The following is a 25,042-nucleotide window of genomic DNA, read 5'->3' as shown; positions in this document are numbered from 1 at the left end:
GGTCAAGGCAGCTGGGCAGAAGGCACTGGTGGGGAGGGTGAAGGAGTTCTTAGTAATTCTGCTTCTTTAGCCTGTACCTGAAACACAGTCACTGATTTTACCCACTGAGTGACCTTTAGAGGAAATGTATCATTTCCCTCTCCTTCCTCACTACCTCTGGCATATGGCTCAGCATTTCCACACCCTTGTTTCACATGAGCAGATTTGACATGTTGCTCTGTCCCCAGACTTGTATAATAGCAAAAAGCTTTATGCAGTCTGGACGGATTCACAAAATTAAGCCAGTGGACAACAGAGTAATAATCCTTCAGCTTAGGTGATATAAAAGGTCTTGATTAGCCCAGAATAATAGATAGGACATGCTGAAGGCCCTCTCATTCCATGGTATTTATTTGCCATTGCAAGTATCTTCCTACTACTTCATTCTAGAATAGACAAGCAATGTTTAATGTATGAATCTGCATTTCACAAGATCAGTGTAATAAACTTAACCACATTTTGTCTTTTTACAGATGAACGCAGTATAGAACATGAATTTTTTTCATCTTCTCTGGCGACAGTTTTCCTTCTCATCTGTGATTCCCTCCTGCTACTCTGTTCCTTCACATCCTGTGTTTCTAGGGAAATGAAAGAAAGGCTCGCAAATTCGCTGCAACCTGTTGATAGCAAGTGAATTTTTCTCTAACTCAGAAACATCAGTTACTCTGAAGGGCATCATGCATCTTACTGAAGGTAAAATTGAAAGGCATACTCTGAAGAGTGGGTTTCACAAGTGAAAAACATCCAGATACACCCAAAGTATCAGGACGAGAAAGAGGGTCCTTTGGGAAGAGAAGTTGAGCAACATCTAGCAAATGCTATGCATAAAGTCAGTGCCCAACTGTTATAGGTTGTTGGATAAATCAGTGGTTATTTAGGGAACTGCTTGACGCAGGAACGGTAAATTTCTGTGGGAGAATTCTTATGTGTTCTCTTTGCTTTAAGTGTGACTGGCAGTTTTCCATTGGTTTACCTGTGAAATAGTTCAAAGCCAAGTTTATATACAATTATATCAGTCCTCTTTCAAAGGTAGCCAGCATGCATCTGGTAGGGGGAAAATGTTGTGTATTTTATTACATCTTTCACATTGGCTATTTAAAGACAAAGACAAATTCTCTCTCTTGAGAGAATATTAGCTTTACTGTTGTTATGGCTTAATGACACTGGCTAGTATCAATTGAAGGATGTACATTTCCAAATTCACAAGTTGTGTTTGAATACATTCTGCTTTCATCTTGGTCACATACAATTATTTTTACAGTTCTACCAAGGGAATTAGGCTATTCACAACCACTCATTCAAAAGTTGAAATTAATCATAGATGTAGATAAACTCAGAAATTTAATTCATGTTTCTTAAATGGGCTACTTTGTCTTTTTTGTAATTAGGGTGGTGTTTAGTCTATTAGCCACAAAATTGGGAAAGGAGTAGAAAAAGTAGTAACTGACAACTTGAATCATTGACCAGAGATAATATGAGAATCATATCATTTCAAAACTCATTTCCTATGTAACTGCATTGAGAACTGCATGTATTTTGCTGATATATGTGTTTTTCTGACAATTACATTTGTGAATGGTTCCATTATCTTTCCTGTGCTTTTTCCAGACCCTTTTTTGAATGGATGATGTTTTGTGAAGTATACTGTATTTTTTACCTTTTTCCTTCCTAATCACTGACACAAAAAGAGATGGGTTTGACAAGGTTCTTCCCTTTCACATACTGCTGTCTATGTGGCTGTACCTTGTTTTTCCACTGTTGCTACCACAACTCTATTATCGTGCAAATGCTGTATTTTTCTTTGGCGGAGATAAAGTTTTCTTGAGTTTTGTTTTAAAATTAAAGCTAAAGTATCTGTATTGCATTAAATATAATATGCACACAGTGCTTTCCGTGGTACTGCACACAATCTGAGACCTCCTCTCTCAGTTTTTATGTAGATGGTGAGAACCTAAGTTTCAGTTGCCTTTCACAGTTGAAATGACTAAAAAACAAAGACAACATTAAAACAATATTGTTTCTAATTGCTGAGGTTTAGCTGTCAGTTCTTTTTGCCCTTTGGGAATTTGGCATGGTTTCATTTTACTTTACTAGCCAAGAGACTTTACTCTTAAGAAGTATTAAAATTCTAAAATTCTGGCCGGGCGCGGTGGCTCAAGCCTGTAATCCCAGCACTTTGGGAGGCCGAGACGGGCGGATCACGAGGTCAGGAGATCGAGACCAGCCTGGCTAACATGGTGAAACCCCGTCTCTACTAAATACAAAAAAACTAGCCAGGCGAGGTGGCGGGCGCCTGTAGTCCCAGCTACTCGGGAGGCTGAGGCAGGAGAATGGCGTAAACCCGGGAGGCGGAGCTTGCAGTGAGCTGAGATCCGGCCACTGCACTCCAGCCTGGGCCACAGAGCCAGACTCCCTCTCAAAAAAAAAAAAAAATTATAAAATTCTGTTAATCTCTTATTAATAATATTTAATATAAATATTCTTAAAATTACTGACATTATGAATTAGTTTGATGCTTTTCTCATGTACCTCAATCCTTATTTTAAAATAAGATTAATAACACTCTTTTCCTAAATGTTGTCCTTACCTGCCCTACGCATACTCAGAATTGCTATGGCAGATTAAGATATGTCAATGGAAGAGGTCAGAGGAGTAATATTATTGGAAAGAGCTGTAATAGGTACCATAAAAAGCAAACAAACAAACAAAAGTACTTTGGTTCTTTGCGACCACAGCTGTCTCCAAATATACAAATGATTCAGCACTTATTTTAAAATGAATCTGGGTATTGCTAATACCCCCAAATTAGCAGTTTTTAATTTTAAAATACATGAGAAATGGGATTTTGTCTTGTCTCCAAAGCAGTCATCTAAAATCTACACCCCCATGATTAGATGAGTTATTACTGAGAAGTTATTGTACCCACACAAAAAGCTGCCATTTTTTCCCAAAGATGTCGAAAGCTAGAAAGCCAGGCCTTCTCAAAGTAAAATACACTGTGTACTGGGGAAAAAAAGGGTAAGAAGAGGCATAATCACCAAGTTAGACATAGTCTGGCAAATTGTATTTAGCTATTATCATGGAACAGTGTTATTCCCTGATAATGCTGGCATCATAATCAGAATGATTATTCTCATCTCCATATCTGTTGTTATTTACATCTAGGAAATACACAGGTTATTTATAGTGAACACTGAGAGTGGTCTCTCTCCAAGGAGTAAAGTAAATATGCCCTGGCTAACTAGTGTAAGTTTGTATTCTTACCTAATTAACCATTATAAGAAGTCATTGAGTAGATCCTAACTTAAGGAATATTTGTGTGTTTGAGTATTTCTCGTGTGGTGTTTGTAAGTTTGAAAAGTGTTTTATAAGCATAGAGCTTATGTGTGCTACTGAGGACAAATGTCTAATTTTAAAGGAAAGAGGGTTTTCTGAGATGGCATGAAATGAGTGAAATCTATTTATTTCCTGAAAGCTGAAGTGGAATATGAAGGCAAGTCTTTCTGAACAGAGCAGTCCTGTCACTGACTAACCCAGGGAAAGGACAGGAAAAAGCTAGAAAGTGTTTTGAAAATTATTCTACTTACCTTTTGAATTGGGACATTAACATAGTAAGGACCATTTATGTGAGTGGCTTCCTTTGGTTAGTTATGATTCATTCATTAATTAATTTATCAAATTTATATAGAGCACCTGCCATGAGCCAGGCATTATACTAGATGTTTGGGAAACATGGGTAAACAAAAGCAAAGATCCCTGCTTTTATGGAACTGAAGATGTTCTGAGACACCGGATCGTACATTCTAGTGCAATCACCTTATTAAAACAAGGTTTTATGATACAAACAGCCAGAAGCTACAAATAATGTAAATGTTATATTTAAAAAATACAATTTCAAAGAAATGACATTTAAACCAGTTTTAGGAAAGCTGAAGAGAAACAATATTGTTTTTAGAGCTTTTTGAGATGAGCTTTTATCTCTCTTAAATGATAATCCTCAGCTTCCAAGTTTTCGTGAACTCACTTTGGGTTTTGTGTTTGCCATACTCACTAAGAAATTAAATACCTTGCTTGATTTATTGTAAAAAGGAAAAAAACAACAACAGAGGCAGGCTTAAGCAGTCTTAAACTTATTTATTAATGTTATCTTGAGTCTACAGAGAACATAAAGCTTTCTAAGAGGTAGAAAGCTGTCAAATACCTATTATCAAACTCTGAATTCTCCTATAATATTTTGTAAAGCTATTATAACACCTTAATGCCTATGTCTGTTTGTAGCCTTTCCACATTTCTTATACATAATTGAAACAGTCTTGATATTCTTTTGCCATTGGGACTGCTTGTCAGACACACTTCATAGCAGCCTTTTTACTGGCTATTTGGAAAGGAAGCAAGGGGTACAGTGGGGGCACACACAGGCCTGGAGTCTGGTTCATTCTCCAGAATAGAAATAAATGCCCCTAGTCTCTGCCTTTAATACCTTCTGTCCAGTTGTTTTACTGTATCTCATGCCTCCTTTTTAAAAAACTGCCTTTTCTAATCTTTTCCATTGCCAAACACATATAATCTAGTGAATCACATCATTTCCTTGCATAACTGTAAGATTATCCTTTCCCAAAAAGCCTTTTTATAAGTGCCACCTAACACATTCATGGGCTGCTTCCCTCGGCCATCTGGTGTATGATTTATGAATTTACTCATTTTACTATGAAGATTAGCAAGTAAAATTAGGAAGGTTACCCCAACTCCTAAAAAAGTCCTACAAAAATAAAATGATCTTGTATCAAGAATAAAAATAACTATTCACTGTTTAGGATTATTCACACATTTGTTGCGCCTGCACTGATGTCCTGCTCCTATCCATGGATGTATATATGTATAGCTGAAGTTAACTATGTGTTGCAGGACTTTCTGTTGTAGCATTTATGCCTCTTTCTAAAACTCCACAGAGGAGAGGCCTTAGCTAATAGGAGATAGTGCATATGAATAAGCTAATATGCATATTCTATCCATACCTGGGCATAATCAGTGTTGTGGAACATAGAACAACAGCCCAGGACTAAGAGTTCTGTATCACAGCCCACTCTTGGGTCTCAGCTTCATCTATAAAAGAGTGAGTTAGATTAGAGAATTTCTGATGTCTCTTCTAATCATTGTGGTAACCCCACTTGTCACCTTGCATAGTACCTGGCTCATCGCAGTTCTAAAATGCCGGTAATGCAGTGACTCTTCTAGCAAAGTAACTTACTTTGTGACAGATAACGTTGATAAATGAAAATGTAACAGTCATGGCATTCATGTACTTTCTCTATGGTTGGAAAACTATACACTAACCCCTGGCCTGAAAGGAAAGAGTGCTCTGAAGACCGGGGATTTCTGGCATTGGAAGCGAATGCTATTCTCACACAGAATAAATTAGGAGCTGAGGTTTACTGGCTGGTCACACTCAGATTCTAGTGTGGCAGTACTAGGTTCAACTCTCTAAATAAATTTTAAGGCTTTGTGAAAATAACCTCTCCTCTCATTCAAGGGTATGTTTAATGGTTCCATTCAATAAGTATTTACTGAGCACATCCTAACTGTAAAAGGATAGTGTTTGCATTTAGGGGACTAGAGACATGCCTGCATATCCCTCACCTTCAAAGATGAACTACACACAGGATTCTTGTCCTAGTCATTGTGGTAACCCCATCTGACACCTTGCCACCTAGCTTTATAGCAGGCATTAGAAATGGATTGGAACCCAACCAGACATGGTCTGTATGCTCAGTGGAGTTCCTGGCTCTTAAATGTTTTAAGAAAATTCATTTTTTCACACAGTTTTTTTTGATACATATATTTATTATGCTGTAAAAAGCAACACTACCTGATTGCATTTAAAATAAATGTTTCCCAATTTCAGAATACTTACAACTTGTAGTTTTAAGATTAGATTCACTTTGGGAGGTTTTAGAAGCAAATACATTCATAGCTGTATAATCCCCAGGAAGAATCTAAATCTGACATCAGGTCATTCAGTCCCTGCCAGACAGACAACAGCATAAAATGGTCAATAGCTAATCCAGCTCTGCAGCTAAAGGGCAGTGTCGGGCAGCAGTGGGGTATAGCTTATTACCAAAGATGAGACCAGCAAAAACAACAATGTATATAAAGCTATAACATGACCATATAGAGCTCTCATGATACAGAAAAAGCACATATGAAACTAAAGCCAAAACAAAAAGATCTTTGGAGTTTACTGACGGCAGCAGTTAATAGCACAGTCAACAGCATTTAAATCAAATATATTATTACCAGCCAACAGCAAACAGCCCGAGCAGGAATCGGCACATAGTCATAAATAACATCAGGGGTAAATAAGGGCACATTTAATTAAACAACAAAGATTTTACAGAATGGTTTTGATCTGAAAAAAGATGAAAACTCTCTTTGTTCCCAAATAATGGTTAGAACCTCTTTTTATTATAGAAAAGCCTCAAAATCATTGGTAATCTTGAAGTCACAAATTGAACTGTCTTAATGTTTCATTTCAGTCACACAAAGCATGCTGCTGTTTGAGCAAAGTTATCTCAATTGATTTCAATTAAAACGTGTCTACCCTGTAATATCTTTGGGGATAATGCTGCTCCTGTGCAGCATCTTGCAAATGCTACCTGTCTCCATGGCTTGACAGATCCATGGGATAGGAAACTGCTCACTCACCATCCTCCCCATGGAAGCTCAAGCGTGGGAACAGCTTTGGGCCTGGTGCAGCTAAGGAACATTGGCCATGGTTTCACCAAAGGAGGTGCCATCTAGGTAATGGGAGGGCAGTGGCTGGAGCCACTGGCTTAGACTGGAAGTGAAAATGAACGCACCTGGAGGCTGCTGGAGTAAGGTGCCATCAGGCATGGTAAAGCTTAGAAGCAGCAGTGTGTGCTCATAGGAAGAAAAAAAGGAAAAGGAAATTGCTGTATGTGGCAACAACTAACATTCATGTACTTGAGCTCATTTCACTAAACACAGCTTCAGAGAAGTCCATTTGTGTGCATGTGTGTGTGTGCTTAATATCAGAAATCCTCACTAACATGCCTCTTTATCTCGAGGTATGACAGGATAAAATGTATGTGTAATTCCTAGAAAATCCTGTTCTATCAGTTTTTTGAAGCCCCTTTTACCCACTTTCCAAATGAATCCTGAATTACCAACCCAAGACAAAGAAAATTATAGGTCACAATTTAAAATGAAATGGCCTTTTTCTTATTATTAAACTACAGAGCCCACCAAGAATTACACAATAGAAAATCACAAGAAATCTGGAATGATCCAATGGTCCCCCAAGGAGGACAAATCTCTTGGTGCAGACTCTTAATGACAGGCTTGGAAACAAATGTTAGTTGTAGCAGTTCCCATACTTTCAGAATAACTTTGGTAGCTTAGAGCATTTCTGAATTTATCTTTACCCTAGAAGCTAAAAAAATATCTTCTTAAAGAGCTGCGGTTGCACATCCCTTCGTTTTTTAGACTGGTAAACTTGACTAATTTATACTTAGTAATTTTGTCTCTGGTTCGTCTTCTGTAGACAAATGGCAAAGTTCTGATGCCAGAAATAGGAGGCATTTTCTGACTTACTATGGAAAACATAAAAACTGCATAGTATGCCAGCACTCACTTTCCCAGCTGAAGGAAAGAGGCAGAGAGCTAAATGTCTGAGAAGAGAGGCTGGACTAAGGGGATATAGAAAAAGGAAAAATTTTCAAAAGTATTATAACTACATTCACACATATGTTTTGGTCACCAAACATATCCTTAAACAGATTCCCTGATAAAGTCTAATCAGAATTGGTCTATCTTACTAACAGTTGTTAACTATTATAGTTTTTTTAAGAGTCACATCGTGAAGCTAGGGTGAGAGAGAGACACTTTAAACACACAACCATAAGTGCATATAGTTGTTCAAACACTCAAACTAAATTTGTATTTGAAGTCTTGAAAATCACACTATTTGCTTCTAAAGGCAACCTTGACCCATTTGGACAGACTGTACAACAGAGCTTAATTTATAAATGCATATCAGCAGATCATCACCATAAATTGAAAATTCACAAAACACAAATAAATCATGGAAGACCACACAATTAAGCTAGCATTGGTAACTATTTCTTTTACATCAAATTATACAATGCACGAGGTAATATTGCTCACATTATGGAGGGAGACTGTTTTATTTCTATTTTTTCCCAAAGAGATCAGATTTGTCCTGTGCGCACAATGAAGAAAACTCCAGTAACACTGAAATGACAAATGTAAAATATACATCACTACCAGATAGAAATACACACGGTCTTCATAATCATTTTCCACAATTAAATAGGTAAGTGATTTAAATCTTGGGATTTGAGACCATTACAACAATCCATCAAGATTCTTATGGACGGTTTGATTTTCCTTCCCGTTGTCAGAATCTCCTTGAGGTGTGTACTGGACTTGGTATTCTTGGAGAATTTTAAATACATCATGGTGTCCAAAGTGCAGTGCTTCATCCATGGGAGTGTTATTCCACCTAAACACGTAGCACAGCATGGACAGGGTCATTAGGTAATTTCTGTACAAAGATGATCACCCCACATTCCCAGATTTTAAGTGCAGGTTAAATGGCCATTTTAGCAATTTTACAAATAAAAATTAATAATAGAAATGCAGAAAGGGATTTATAATTCAAAAAGTAGTCTCCAAAACAAGTTGGGATATGGAGAGGAAGAGAGAAAGATCTGTGAAAGGATCTTGTTTACACATCCAAGTGCTTATGCAGGGAGCTTTTTAAGGAAAGTCCTTGTGTTGACAGATATAATAGACTGCTCTAGGGTTCCAGAATTTTAGCTTCATGAAAAGCCCAAAGTCTCTCTTTTAAAATAAAATGTTCAAAGAAAATTCAGGTATATAACATCCATCACTCTAGCCTTTGACAGAAAATTTGTGTTTATGTCAATTCAAAGCCACAGTAAGTCTCAGAAGTCTAGAAATAACCATGACCCCATTAGGGCCAAAAACACATTGGAGGAGCAAGATTGGCCCCAGAGGAATTGACATTTTTATCACCTCTGGTAAGGTTGGGAACCCATGGACTCAATCAGACCACTACACCAGCAGAAGAACAATTCCCCTTTCCATACTAATAACTCCCCTTTCCATGCTTCTGGGGTTGTGCTGTTTAGAGTGATGTCGATGAAAATTCAAGGATACGAAAAAATGAAGAGTTGCCAGAAGTGGTAAGTCTTTTGCAAGAGGAGACAGAAGAACTACATAACTCACAGCCCTAGTCAGTGACAGGGTATGATAGGTAGTTCCCTTACACTTTACAAACTGTGAAGCCTGACTTCCTACCCTCTCTCTCTACTTACGTTACAAAATTCTCCATGGCTGCTAATCTCTCTTTCTTCATCCATGTGCCACTGTCACCACCTTCCTAGTTTCACTTCTTCCTGTTTCCTTCTTTCCTTTCCATCTCTGTCCTGAACTTTTTACCCGCTTAGTGGAGTCACAATATGGAAACAAAAGGTTTTTAAAACAGTCTCATTTTGTAATATATTTGGGTAAATTTTGGTAGCCTGTTTTTAAAATCAGGTAAGTAAAACTTTACATGTATCTTTGTATTTCTCAAAAAAACAAAACAAAACAAAACAAAAAAACCAGCTGAATGAAGTGACTTTGAATAGGCCTTCATTAGTTTAGGAAGTCAGTGGCTTGAAAGAGACTTTTGAGTCATCCTCTATAGTATGTAATTATCTGTCTTTCTGGAAAAATGGAATGTCAACTGCGTGTTACCTTTTTTACAACTCTTCTGTGAAATAATGAAAAATATAAACGTTAAAGAATACACTAATTTCAGCCAGGCACAGTGGCTCATGCCTGCAATCCTATCACTTTGGGAGGCCGAGGTGGGCGCATCACTTGAGGCCAGGAGTTCAAGACCATAATGGCCAACATGGCAAAACCCCTCGCTACTAAAAATACAAAAATTAGCTAGGCGTGGTGGCACACGCCTGTAATCCCAGCTACTCAAGTGGCTAAGGCAGGAGAATTGCTTGAACCTGGGAGGCGGAGGTTGCAGTGAATGAGATCACGCCACTGCCCTCCAGCCTGGGTGACAGAGCAAGACTCTGTCTCAAGAATACCCAAATTTTGCTCAAACCTATTTTATAATTTAAGGTGATACTGATTCTATGAAATAGAGAAAAAGACTTGCTGAATGCCTAGTTATCAAGTTACTTAGCTCACTTTTTCTTATCAGATGGGTACATCTACTTTAATATTCCTAGAGGCCAATTTAGGGCAAAAAAAAAAAAAATACATATACAGAGCACAGTAATATTTCCAACATGTATTACGTAGTGTTTTAGTTGGGATTATAAACGCAGGAGGAAAATGCTCTTCAATTTCTTGCTCTAGAAAACTGGGATGGGTATTAAAATTTGGGGAAAGGGAAGAATGTCACCCTAACATGAGGTTTTAGAATACTGCCAATAAAGGTCATTTTAATCATGGTGCTTTTTTACAACTACAGGAATAAAGTTAGATAACCAAAGTGTTAGCACACTTACAAAATTGCTAACATTTGTCAGACACTGACATAAGTTTTCTGCATTTCTTGCAAGCTAAGAGCTGAACCAACAAAACCCAAGCCCTAATTTTAAAAAAGATAGTTGGCCAGGCTCAATGGCTCACGTCTGTAATCCCAACACTTTGGGAGGCTGAGGTGGGAGGGCTGCTTGAACCCAGGAGTTAGAGACCAGCCTGGGCAACATAGTAAGACTCTGTCTCTACAAAAAAACAAAAAAAAAATTAGCCAGGCATGGTGGCGTGTGCCTGTGATTGCAGGTATTCAGGAGGTTGAGGTGGGAGGATCGCTTGAGCCTAGGAAGTTAAGGCTGCAGCAAACTATTATCATGCCACTTGCACTTCAGCCTGAGTGGCAAGGCAAGACCCAGTCTCAAAAAAAAAAAAAAAAAAAAAAAAAGAGTTAAAGCTTAATAAACAGAAAGGCAAAATAGCTAAAGTGTAATCAACTTGCTCCAAACTTAATACAGCTCCTGGTTCTCAAATGAATCCAAACTCCTAATACATATCAAACCACCATCAAGTGTGTTTTTTATCCCATTCTAAACTTTTATTCTCATTACTCACTGATTCATCCACACCAGTACATAATTTCCAAGGATATGAATCTAGAGTTTACTGTACATGTGTATGTGTAAGCTGCGTTCTTATCCCTTCCCTGACCACTTTGTTGACAGCATTTGCTGCAGGATGAATAGCAGTTTGCTATGTCGACCAGGAGGGAAAGAGGAGGAACAGAAGGTATTCTAGGCATATTTTTCCCATGACAGATAGAATGCCCTTCTTTTCATTCCGTGCGTTCAATCTCATCTCTTCCCCGAAGCACTGATTAAAATTTAACTTCCATGAAGCCTTCCCAAAACTGATTCCAACCAAATGCAGAAATTTCAACAAACTCCAATATATTCATTTAGAGTTAACAAGTTTTCTTACACATTTTAGCTTGTTTAGAAGCCTTCCCATTTTGTATGTCTCAATATTGTGAGCAAGTTTGTATGCTGATAAAATTCACATTATTATTAAAAACAAAATCTGGCTGCATAAATGTCGAATCACTGTCCTCACCAATCACTGGCTTCTTTGCAAATCTTAAGAGAGAACATTCAGTGTTAATTATCATCTTAAAATTTATGCTTCTCTAAAGGTTTATCTTATCTACCCCGTGTTGTTAAAAACCCCATGAGGGGGCTGGGCGCGGTGGCTCACGCTTGTAATCCCAGCACTTTGGGAGGCCGAGGCAGGTGGATCACCTGAGGTCGGGAGTTCAAGACCAGCCTGACCAACATGGAGAAACCCCGTCTCTACTAAAAATACAAAATTAGCCGGGGTGGTGGCACATGCCTGTAATCCCAGCTACTTGGGAGGCTGAGGCAGGAGAATCGCTTGAACTTGGGAGGTGGAGGTTGCGGTGAGCCGAGATCGCGCCATTGCACTCCAGCCTGGGCAAAAAGAGTGAAACTCTGTCTCAAAAAAAAAAAAAAAAAAAAAAAAAAACCCATGAGGGGTACCAACAACTGCAAAAACATACAAAATTGTAAAGACCATCAACACTATGAAGAAACTGCATCAACTAAAGGGCAAAATAACCAGCTAGCATCATAATGACAGGATCAAATTCACACATAACGATATTAGCCTTAAATATAAATGGGCTAAATGTCCCAATTAAAAGACACAGAATGACATTGGTCTGCCATATTCAGGAGACCCATCTCATGTGCAAAGACACACATAGGTTCAAAATAAAGGGATGGAGGAATATTTACCAAGCAAATGGGAAGCAAAAAAAAAAGCAGGGTTACAATCCTAGTCTCTGATAAAACAGACTTTAAACCAACAAAGATCAAAAGAGACAAGGCCATTACATAATGGTAAAGGGATCAATGCAACAAGAAGAGCTAACTGTCCTAAATATATATGTATCCAATACAGGAGCAACCAGGTTCATAAAGCAAGTTCTTAGAGACCTACAAAGAGACTCAGACTCCCACACAATAATAGTGGGAGACTTTAACACCCCACTGTCAATATTAGATCAACGAGACAGAAAATTAACAAGGATATTCAGGACTTGAACTCAGCTCTGGACCAAGCGGACCTAATAGACATCTACAGAACTCTCCACCCCAAATCAATAAAATATACATTCTTCTCAGCACCACATCGTACTTATTCTAAAATTTGACTACATAATTGGAAGTAAAACGCTCCTCAGCAAATGCAAAAGAACAAAAATCATAACAAACAGCCTTTCAGACCACAGTGCAAGCAAATTAGAACTCAGGATTAAGAAACTCACTCAAAACCACACAACTACATGAAAACTGAATAACCTGCTCCTAAATGACTACTGGGCAAATAACGAAATGAAGGCAGAAATAAGTAAGTTATTTGAAACCAATGAGACAAAGACACAATGTACTAGAATCTCTGGGACACAGCTAAAGCAGTGTTTTAGAGGGAAATTTATAGCACTAAATGCCCACAAGAGTAAGCAGGAAAGATCTAAAATTGACACCCTAACATCACAATTAAAAGCTAGAGAAACAAAAGCAAACAAATTCAAAAGCTAGCAGAAGACAAGAAATAACTAAGAGCAGGCCGGGCGCGGTGGTTCACGCCTGTAATCCCAGCACTTTGGGAGGCCGAGGTGGGCGGATCACAAGGTCAGGAGATTGAGACCACGGTGAAACCCCGTCTCTACTAAAAATACAAAAAATTAGCCGGACGCGGTGGCAGGCGCCTGTAGTCCCAGCTACTCAGGAGGCTGAGGCAGGAGAATGGCGTGAACCCGGGAGGCGGAGCTTGCAGTGAGCCAAGATCGCGCCACTGCCTGGGCGACAGCGCGAGACTCCGTCTCAAAAAAAAAAAAAAAAAAAAGAAATAACTAAGAGCAGAACTGAAGAGATAGAGACACGAAAAACCCTTTAAAAAATCAATGAATCTAGGAGCTGGTTTTTTGAAAAGATCAACAAATTAGATAGACTGCTAGCAAGACTAATAAAGAAGAAAGAAGAATCAAATAGACACAATAAAAAATGATAAAGGGGATATCACCACTGATCCCACAGAAATACAAACTACCACCAGAGAATACCATAAACACCTCTATGCAAATAAACCAGAAAATCTAGAAGAAATGGATAAACTCCTGGACACATACACCCTCCCAAGGCTAAACCAGGAAGAAGTCAAATCCCTGAATAGACCAATAATAATTTCTGAAATGGAGGCAGTAATTAATAGTCTACCAACCGAAAAAAGTCCAGGACCAGATGGATTCACAGCCAAATTCTACCAGAGGTACAAAGAGAAGCTAGTACCATTCCTTCTGAATCTATTCCAAAAAATAGAAAAAGAAGGAATCCTCCTTAACTCCTTTTATGAGGCCAGCATCATCTTGATACCAAAACCTGGCAGAGACACAACAAAAAAAAGAAAATTTCAGGTCAATATCCCTGATGAACATTGATGCGAAAATCCTCAATAAAATACTGGTAAACTGAATCCAGCAGCACATTGAAAAGCTTATCTACCACGATCAAGCTGGCTTCCTCCCTGGGATGCAAGGCTGGTTCAACATATGCAAATCAATAAACGTAATCCATCACATAAACAGAACCAATGAGAAAAACCACGATTATCTCAATAGATGCAGAAAACGCCTTCGACAAAATTCAACACGCCTTCATGCTAAAAACTCTCAACAAACTAGGTATTGATGGAACGTATCTGAAAATAGTAAGAGCTATTTATGACAAACCCACAGCCAATATCATACTGAATGGGCGACAGACTGGAAGCATTCCCTTTGAAAACCAGCACAAGACAAAGATGCCCTCTGTGACCACTCCTATTCAACACAGTATTGGAAGTTCTGGCGAGGGCAATCAGACAAGAGAAAGAAATAAAGGGGCCAGGTGCAGTGGCTCACGCCTGTAATCCCAGCCCTTTGGGAGGCCAAGGTGGGCAGATTACCTGAGGTCAGGAGTTCGAGATCAGCCTGGCCAACATGGTGAAACCCCGTCTCTACTAAAAATACAAAAATTAGCTAGCCATGGTGGACGCCCACCTGTAATCCCAGCTACTCAGGAGGCTGAGGCAGGAGAATTGCTTGAGCCTGGGAGATGGAGGTTGCAGTGAGCTGAGATTTTGCCACTGTACTCCAGCCTAGCTGACAGAGCGAGACTCTGTCTCAAAAAAAAAAAAAGAAAAGAAAAGAAAAAAAGAAAAAAGAAAGGTATTCAAATAGGAAGAGAGGAAGTCAAACTGTCTCTGTTTGCAGATGACATGATTGTATATTTAGAAAACCCCATTGTCTCAGCCCCAAATCTCCTTAAGTTGATAAGCAACTTCAGCAAAGTCTCAATATACAAAATCAATGAGCAAAAATCACAAGCATTCCTATACACCAATAATAGACAGAGAGCCAAATCATGAGTGAACTCCTATTCACAACTGCTACAAAGAGAATAAAATACCTAGGAATCCAACTGACAAGGGATGTGAAGGACCTCTTCAAGGAGAACTACAAACCACTGCTGAAGGAAATAAAGAGAGGACACAAACAAATGGAAAAAACATTCCATCCTCATGGATAGGAAGAATCAATATAGTGAAAATGGCCACACACCAAAAGTAATTCATAGATTCTATGCTATCCCCATCAAGCTACCATGGACTTTCTTCACAGAATTAGAAAAAAATACTTTAAATTTCATATGGAACCAAAGAAGAGCCCACATAGCCAAAACGATCTTACGCAAAAAGAAGAAAGCTGAAGGCATCACGCTACCAGACTTCAAACTATATTATAAGGCTACAGTAACCAAAACAGTATGGTGCTGATACCAAAACAGATGTATAGACCAGTGGAAAAGAAATGAGGCCTCAGAAATAACGGCACACATCTACAACCATCTGATCTTTGACAAACCTGACAAAAACAAGCAATTGGGAAAGGTGTTGGGAAAACTGGCTAGCCATATGCAGAAAACAACCTGGACCCCTTCCTTACACCTTATACAAAAATTAACTCAAGATGGATGAAAGACTTAAACATAAGACCTAAAACCATAAAAACCCTAGAAGAAAACCTAGGAAATACCATTCAGGACATAGGCATAGGCAAAGACGTCATGACCAAAACACCAAAAGCAATGGCAACAAAAGCCAAAATTGACAAATGGGATCTAATTAAACTGAAGAGCTTCTGCAGAGCAAAAGAAACTATCATCAGGGTGAACAGGCAACCTACAGAATGGGAGAAAATTTTTGCGATCTATCTGATAAAGGGCTAATATCCAGAATCTACATGGAAGTTAAGCAAATTTACAAGAACAAAACAACCCCATCAAAAAGTGGGTGAAGGATATGAACAGACACTTCTCAAAAGAAGACATTTATGCAGCCAACAAACGTGAAAAAAATCTCATCATCACTGGTCATTAGAAAAACACAAATCAAAACCACAATGAGATACCATCTCACGCCAGTTAGAATGGCGATCATTAAAAAGTCAGGAAACAACAGATGCTGGAGAGGATGTGGAGAAATACGAATGTTTTTACACTGTTAGTGGGAGTGTAAATTAGTTCAACCATTGTGGAAGACAGTGTGGTGACTCCTCAATGATCTAGAACCAGAAATACCATTTCATCCAGCAATCCCATTACTGGGTATACACCCAAAGGATTATAAATCATTCTACTATAAAGACACATGCACACGTATGTTTATTTTGTCACTGTTCACAATAGCAAAAACTTGGAACTAACCCAAATGACCATTGATGATATACTGGATAAAGAAAATGTGGCACATATATATCATGGAATACTATGCAGTCATAAAAAAGGATAAGTTCATGTCCTTTGCAGGGACATGGATGAAACTGGAAACCATCATTCTCAGCAAACTAACACAAGAACAGAAAACCAAACACTGCATGTTCTCCCTCATAAGTGGGAATTGAACAGTGAGAACACATGGACACAGGGAGGGGAACATCACACACCGGGGCCTGTTGGGGGGTCAGGGCTAAGGGAGGGATAGCATTAGGAGAAACACCTAATGTAGATGAAGGGTTGATGGGTGCAGCAAACCACCATGGCACGTGTATACCTATGTAACAAACCTGCACGTTCTGAGCATGTATCCCAGAACTTAAAGTATAATTAAAAAAAAAAAAAAATTGAAAACTCCATGAGGATAAACTTCTAATTCTCTCTTCCCAAATGAAAAAAAAAAAAATTGTTGTGTTCATGCAGTGTATTGACTGACAGTCAAACTAACCTGAAAATTTCTAAATAAGACACCATTCTTAGCTAAGAAACAGGATATGGGAGACAGAATTACCTATGTAGTAAGTACAAGGTTTATTGCCTTTATAAGATATCATAGCAGGTTCAAGAATGTATTTGTAGGTTGAAATATTATAATCACTTGAATATTACAGTCCTGCATAATAAAATACTGACATATTTAGAAGGTAACATAAGTGCTCACCTGTCCTTGGGGAAAGGGTTTACTTTGCAGGCTTCCAGCAAAAATTTAACAACTTCAACATGACCTAAATCATCCCACCCCCAAAAACAAGAGCAGATTTTAGTACTAAGTAGAAATTAAATCCGGAAAGAAAATAGATAGTAGTAGTTCCTGTATTACCCTCTGCAGCAGCTACATGCAGTGCTGTTCTAGAATCATAGTCCCGCTGTTCCATGTCCATCGCTGACAAAGCAAATCTGAAAATGTGTAAGCACAGCTATTTATTATATATAAAGCAAATTTAATTCACACTTGTAACATTCACTCCATCAGTTCATTTAAGGCCCTGTCAGACAGGTGCCATCTTTCATCAGGCTCATTAATGAGAACTACCAACCTTACTGACCAGTACACAGGTGTTTTGGGTAAATGCCACTTCACCTCTCTTCCTCAGCATGGCTTTTTTTAGGTAAGATTAAATGTTAAACATCTCTCACAGAATTAAACTTTATTACATTACTGTTCAAAACTCAAGAATTATGGCACAACTGTACCAAGGTTTATGTCTCAGAAGGGCAAGAAACTAATCCCTATAATAAAGTTACATGTTTTTACTAGGACTCCCATTCTTAAATATTTCACAGTCTACTAGTACTCGTCAGACTTTAAGACAAGGGGGAAAGCATAGACATTTCTCCACTTTGAAAATCAGTTGTTTGAGGTATTAATGGGAGAAAACAAAAGGAAAAAGGAAACAAGTTACAACTCTATACAAAAGACCTTAGGTATACAGCAGTACATGGCCTTACTAGTCCTGATGATCTGCCAGACACCAAACCCCCTAGCTGCTTCCCACACACACACACCCCCCAAAGACTGGGAATGGAGGGTAGACAGGGAGTGAGAAGGCACTGTCCAATTCCAGTAAGCCACTGATACTAATTAGCCAGATTAGCTGAACAGTTACTACTTGGGGAAACAGATACCGTCTTTTTTATAGGAGGCAGAAAAGGACAAGTTTGGAAAGCAGGCCATAGGCACTGGAAGTGCCTATTTAATAAAAATTTTGTTAGGGTCATTTTTATCAAAGGGAAAGAGAAGTGAGACTTTAACCTTAAAATGGCTGCTCGCCCAGAAGCAACTTCATAAATATCTGTAAAGTGCATGCTAATCCATCCTATAAACATACCTTCGAAGTGCAGACACATCTCCAGTATATGCAGCAAACAAAAGATTTATCACTGACTTTACCTGTGAAGAAAAGAAAGTTTAGGCATCCATAGGGGAAAACAAACACATACAACGTCCACCTGTCACTGGTAAGTGATTTCCATGCACTTTGAACACTTCACCTGAGTCATGTGCAAGAAGTTATCTCAAGGACACTTCCATAGCCAAAAGAACCCACATGTGTGATATTTTCTTCTTTTAACAGTGGATTGTGAGGGAAAATTCAATAATAAAGATAAGATACATGAGGGAAGGAATGGAATAATATCACTTGGCACAAAAGAATGGAATTTTGTGAAACTCATATAGTTGGAGCAACTGAAAATTGTTTAGAAGCCTTCCCATTTTGTATGTCTCAATATTGTGAGGAAGTTTGTATGCTGATACAATTCACATTATTAAAAATTAAATCATGCTATATAAATGTCTAATCCCTGCCAACAATCACTGTCCTCACCAATCACTGGCTTCTTTGCAAATCTTGAGAGAGAACATTCAGTGTTAACTGTCATCTTAAACTTCACTGGAAAGACAGCCTTCAGTTCAATGCCCAGGTGGTACAAATTGGGTCATTCTCAGAACTTACGACACTGCTGTGTTTAAAAGGTTTCTCAGCTCCAAAATATTAAGTCACCTCTATTAAGTGCTCCAAGATTTCAAAGTGTATCTACCTTTGACAGTTACCCACTTTCCTTTTCTTATAGTTAAGAGGAAAAGTCTAGTTATCTGAAAAGCCATTGGATTTTGGTCTGCTTTCATAAAGACTTTATCAATCCCTATCTATGAGAAATTATTGATCACAGAATATTTGTAAATACTTCATAAATTCCCCCATTTTGTCTTACACTTTGCAACTTCAACATTCATATTGATGACTCAACAGATGCTGCACTCAGTGGTAGAAAACAAGTTTAACTGGAGGAATGGAAAGTTACCCAGCTCTCCACCAACAAAGCCACAGCCCTGAACTGTGCTTCAAGATCTTAACCCAGACATTCTCCCTTTCCAGTATGGCTTCCCCCTTCCAAAACCCATGAACTTTCCAAATTAACTGGAACTGACCATTGCTGCAGTTCTGTCATTCAGCATTTTCAAAGTGTAATTTGCAGAAACTAGTCCATAAGATGGTCCATGAAAATAAGGATCCTGTGGCTGGATATGATCTTAAAATATTAAATCCCCCTCTTGGAGATTCATGAGCATATAAAAGGCTCTGTAAAGGTCTACAGTACAGGAACCTAACTAGCTGAGCACACCCCCAAAATACTACTATTTGTGTTGATATCACTTCAAAAAACTTTACCTTTAGTCCTTTAGCTTCCCTCCCAGCCATCCTTTTCCACTCCTGACCAGAGTCCAGAACAGTTTTCTCAATGGGGAATGGGGGTGGAACAAAGAACTAAAGAGTATCACCCAGAATGTTCTAAAAGCATACATAAACATCTCTCCCATTTCTTGTTGTCCTACTCCTACACCTCAATCTGATACATTTTAGGGAAAGGAGGTAAATGCATAGAGTTTGTTTTTTATAGAGATGGGGTCTCACTATGTTGGCCAGGCTGGTCTTGAACTCCTGGTCTTAAGCAGTCCTTCTGCCTTGCCCTCCCAAACTATTGGGATTACAGGCATGAGCCACCATGCTCAGCCCATAATTTTGTTTAGTCTCCAGGTGACTTTGATATGCACTCTTCTGGGTTATAAACCACTGTTTCAGATGCCCTTAATGTCTTTCTTTTTTAGTGGGGTCAACTCTGAATTCTCAATTCCCTTTTTGCTCTTGGGCCACAGATTACCGACTGGCTATTACGGACTATTCTCCATATTTCCACCTGGTCTCTCATTACTGCTTGACAATTTTTTTTTTTTTTCTTGTTGTTTCCTGCCACACTTTCTTCAGGCCTTTAATACCAGCAGAGACCCCTAAAAACAGACAGAAGATCCTAACTACAACTTTGCTGAAAAGATAAAAAACTGTTTTCATCGCTCAAAGTAAAAAGCTTCATTTCTGAGACTCACTTTTTATCCATTCCTTCACACACTTATCCTCCAGATGCCCTGCTCTTGTTCCCTCACTGATCCCCTTTGTTTCTAGCATCTTTAACTTTTCCTCCTTCATTAGTTCCCTGTTTACCTTAAAACAGACACAATTTCATCCTATTTTTAAAAACCAACACTTGACCCTATTGTTCTCCCTCAGCACGTATTTCCTGAAAGTATATTTTTAATTCCCTGAAAATTACCTTCACACTCATTGTTACCTCTAAATAGTGCTCTCCAAAGCTCCAGCAGCTTCCTAAGCCCCGATTCCTTCAGCTCTCCCCAGCACCCTCCACCCTCTCACGACTTGCCTTCCATGCTGCTCCATCACCCTGATCTTCCTCCTGTTTGCTGCTTTGCAGATTCATTACCCACTTTCCACTGCCAAATAATACTCCCAAGGCAGTCCAATCTTCTTGTTTTTCAATATAATGTCCTTCAAATGATTCATCTATCCCTCTGGGCAGACTGACTTCCCCATCTTTAATCTAAATCTTTGCTCCTAAGCTCCAGTCCTACAGCTCCACTTGATAGTCATTTCAAACTCAAAAACAGCAACAACCCTGCCGGCTTCCTACCCTGGCTCCAGTTCACAACTGTCCGTCCGCCTACTTGACATTGCTTCCAGGACTTTTAATTGGCATCTCAGACTTATACCCAAAATGGAATTTGCTTTGCTGTGTCTTCTGCCACTCACAGTCAGCTCCTCTTCTAGTCCCCCCAGTCTGGGGATGACACAACAATTCATCCACTTGCTCAGGCCACAAACTCAGGAGTCATCCAGTGCTGCTGCATTCACTTATACAGGTTGAGTCCTTCACAAGGATGCCTGGCCACAGGGCCAACATGGGTTACCAGCCCACACTCTTCCCATCAAGGTGTGCTAGCACCCAGGTACATGTGCTGGGAGGAAGGGAGCTTCTTTACCCAGTGGTGCTGAGAAGTGGTACTTCTGCTTCTGGCCAGAGACAGAATTAGCTTTCTCTAATTCAGACAAATTCACCATACAGACTGTGGGGGGGTATTCCTTGATTCTGTTTCTCTCACAGTCCACATCTAGCTCATCAATAAATCCTCTTCGCTTTACCTGCAAAATATGTTTGGAATCCTATCACTTCTCACCACCTCTAGCATTGTTGCCTTAGGCCTCATCTGAGTCACCACCTTATCACCTCTGCTGTCAGAGGGATCTTTTAAAAATATCAAGGAACTCCCGTGCCTTTCCATCATATCTGAAGTAAAATTAAACTCTTTACCATGGCTTTCAGGACCCTGAAGGCTCTATTCCTGGTTACATTGCACGTTATCACTCCTACCAGTCTTCCTTTTCCAGCTCTACTCCAGTGAGAATGTCTTGCTGGTCTCAGGCACTCAAGCCTACAACTGGCTGCTAAAGATGCTCTTTCCCCAGGCAGTCAGGAGGCCCCCTCTCTCCCTCCCTTTGGGTAGGTCTCCACTCTACCCAAAGTTCTCTCAAGACTAAAATACTCCCTTCTTTTCATCACTGCCTTATCCCTTACCTTGCTTTTCCCCTTCATATATATATTGTAAACTATACAGTTTTTAACTATATTTATGTTATATATAATTATATATAACTATATATAAAGTATATATATTTTTATATATACTTGTTTTCTGTCTCTCTCATTAAATGTAGGCTCCATGTGGTGGGCAGAGACCACTTGTCTTTCTGTTCCCCACCGTAAACTCAGTGTCTACCACACATAATAGGTGCTCATTAAATATCTATTGACTAAGTGAATATTCTCCCTTAAAGCATCAAATACTCAATTTTGGGTATTAAATTGTAAAATTAATTCCTCTATCAGCCCCCAACCCGGCTTTTTTTTTTTTTTTTTTTTTTTTTTTTTAAGACAAGGTCTCACTCTGTCACCCAGGCTGGAGTGCAGTGGCAGGATCTCGGCTCATGCAACCTTCGCCTCCTCAGTTCAAGTGATTCTCCCACCTCGGCCTCTGGAGTAGCTGGGATTACAGGCATGTGCCACCACTAATCTAATTTTTGTAGTTTTTGGTAGAGACGGCGTTTCAGGTTGGCCAGGCTGGTCCCAAACTCCCAACCTCAAACAATCCGCCTGCCTCAGACTCTCAAAGTGTTGGGATTATAGGTATGAGCCCCTGCACCCAGCCCATCTCCCTTAACTTTTACATCTTTGAATATCATTACAAGATTTATTCAATCGTAACTGGTGCCTCTGCTTCTGGTCTTTCTTCCACCCTCCAAAACCTCTCCACATACTTCTAATCATATTCTCAAAACATTGCTCTAATCACTAAAGGTTTCTAAAGCAGGGGAGTTATCAAGAAACCCAAAATCATTCCTGATAACGTTTAAGTTCTTTAGCCTTGTATTCAAGGTTCTTCAGTCCAGCTAACTTAATTTTTCTTCTCAACCTCAATAGAGCAAAATTGGTCTGTCTTACTGCCCTTGTTTTTGTCTTGGTGTCTATGCTCTTTAAGAACACCCAGATTCCTAATCAAATCTTCCATTCCCTCAAAGACTAGCCTGAAAGTCCCTTCCTTGCTGCCAGTTTTCCCCAGGCCATCCCAGCCCAGCATTATCTATGTAGCTTATTGCCAGCTGCCCACACAGTGCCCTGTGACAGCATGTGCCAGGGACAGTCAATTAGATACCTCCACTCCCACCACAACCCCGGGTCTACCTCCTGCTTCCTCCCACAGTGCGTACTATTCTCCTGAAATCATTTTCCCCACCCATTTCTCATGGATATGTTATTCTTACCCATTCCTATGAACTCTGCTCCAATCTCTTAAATCAAAAGTAATCTCTGTCTACCTTTACCTCACTATGGCACTGTAACACATGACCACATGGAGCATTTGTGTGTCTTACTTCCCCTACCACTAAGAAAAATCCAGATTCCCCTGTATATACTATTAATATAGTAATTACCCATAGTTCTTATTTTTAAAACTATGTTGGTACTTCTAAGCAATAAAGCCTCATCTGTTCCCGTGACTGGATATAAGAACTACACATTCCCTTTTAAATTTCTGAATTTAGACCATGCTAGTTTGAAGAGATTTTATTATAGTATGTGTGTAGCACTTAGTCACTTAATTATTCAATATTTCAAATGTTCTAAAAGTCCATTTCTTATTAATAAAGCCCAAAATAGAACATTTTAGAATTTACTTGGTTTATTCAGAGTATATTGTTATTCACAAGCATGAGAAAAAAAATTAGGAAACTTTAATATACAAAGGCTTTGTAAGTAACCAGAGGGAAAAAACATTAGCTTGCCTTAACAAAAATTATTAAAGAATAACATGGAAGTTTGGTATTCTTCCCATGAAAACAAAAGGCTAGCTGTGGAGCTGAATTTAGTCCAAACCAGAAGATAAGTGCTTGAACACAAAGTGAGTGTAATTCTCTCCAAAACAAAAAAGCACTAGGAGGCAGCCCATCCACAGGCACTATTTAAAAGCAACACCACAAATGCCTCTTCTTTCTAGCATCAACAGCCCCCTATACTTTTAAGTTTACATAAATTATGAAATGAGCTGTGGGCAGAATGCCACGAAAGAAAATGAAACTAGTCTAACACTTCGGAGACAAGAGACGGAATATGTCGTTTAGGGATAGTCTGCTTCCTGGTCTGTTAAAGAGTGCCATGAGTATTTCCAACTAAGCTGACACACCCTCTGGAATGCCTATCATGGCAAACAAACTGAAGGAGAGGGGCACTCTAGAGGATCACTCATCCACCTCCACACCAATTCTTGCAAAGCATGTAGGTGTGCTAACCATTGATCGAAGCTCATTCCCCTATATCCCCACTGGATATTTGAGTTGATTTTAAAATACCTGTCAACGAGGCCAAGATCCAGAAAATAATGGGTTAACAGTAAATGCCAGAGGCATGGAAGCTGTGTTTTGATAAATAATCCCTTCATACAAAGAAACAGACGATACACAGCCGCAATAATAGCTATTAAATTAAGGGCTCTATGTTTAATGTATGCCTCCCCATGGCAAAGAGACACTGCACTTGGGGAGATACCCATTAAAATTTATAAATTAAATGTTAATAGTTTCCCCTTCATCTTGTAGATTTTCCAGCACTGCTGCATTTTTCTTATCAAGTCTCTTTGTCAGAACCTGCCCAAACCAGACAATCTTATCTTAGTTTATTTGTACAAAGTCATGACAACAGTGGGACCAAAAAAATGTTACAGTTCACATGAGTTCACTTAACACTGGCATGTTTGGCATAGCAAATTTCACTTTTTTCCAAAACAGCTAGAAGCAGGTGGGGACTGTATCAGTTTTACACTTCTAAAACATGGCATTCCTAAGTCTTTAATCCTATCATTATCCTATGCAGTTTGAGCTTGTTTAAAGGTTGAGTTGTGTGACTTCTGGAAATGCCCTAATAATTCTGTACTTATGATTAAGTAGCAATTATTAGAATTATATACTCACATTACTCTGTATTTATATAGTGGATGACCCTAAAACATTCAACATTATAAACAGTTATACTTGTTTTTAAAAATCCCTGACAGGCTGGTTGTAAAATATGTTGACAGATATATTTATTACTAACACTGAGATTAAGGACCCTGGCTCAGGGTCACATAGAATTAGTGATGGAGCTTCAGTAGAACT

The 25,042-nt window shown here is 38.9% G+C and overlaps 2 protein-coding genes across 4 annotated transcripts in view; one reads left to right on the top strand and one right to left on the bottom strand.

Moving 5' to 3' along the window:
* The window catches only part of STAT1 (signal transducer and activator of transcription 1), a 44,747-nt gene extending 42,684 nt beyond the window's left edge, over nucleotides 1-2,063 (top strand). For both annotated transcript variants that reach the window (XM_007965669.3, XM_073019881.1), the window contains one exon: nucleotides 513-2,063. In XM_007965669.3, coding sequence (XP_007963860.1) covers nucleotides 513-527 — 15 coding nt within the window. In that variant the 3' untranslated portion in view covers nucleotides 528-2,063. The remainder of the gene's footprint in view (nucleotides 1-512) is intronic.
* A 3,796-nt stretch (nucleotides 2,064-5,859) lies between these two features.
* The window catches only part of GLS (glutaminase), an 86,079-nt gene continuing 66,896 nt past the window's right edge, over nucleotides 5,860-25,042 (bottom strand). Inside the window, exons 15-18 of one of the 2 annotated variants that reach the window (XM_007965664.3) lie at nucleotides 18,311-18,372; nucleotides 17,302-17,378; nucleotides 17,143-17,206; nucleotides 5,860-8,581 (exon numbers count right to left, since the gene is read on the bottom strand). In XM_007965664.3, coding sequence (XP_007963855.3) covers nucleotides 8,425-8,581; nucleotides 17,143-17,206; nucleotides 17,302-17,378; nucleotides 18,311-18,372 — 360 coding nt within the window. In that variant the 3' untranslated portion in view covers nucleotides 5,860-8,424. The remainder of the gene's footprint in view (nucleotides 8,582-17,142; nucleotides 17,207-17,301; nucleotides 17,379-18,310; nucleotides 18,373-25,042) is intronic. The other variant, XM_007965668.3, reaches the window with a different exon arrangement.

The sequence above is a fragment of the Chlorocebus sabaeus genome, chromosome 10 (genome assembly GCF_047675955.1).
Source record: "Chlorocebus sabaeus isolate Y175 chromosome 10, mChlSab1.0.hap1, whole genome shotgun sequence".
Classification (NCBI taxonomy): domain Eukaryota; kingdom Metazoa; phylum Chordata; class Mammalia; order Primates; family Cercopithecidae; genus Chlorocebus; species Chlorocebus sabaeus.
The sequence above is the reverse complement of the archived record's forward strand: the minus strand, read 5'-3'. Positions and strand labels throughout refer to the sequence as shown.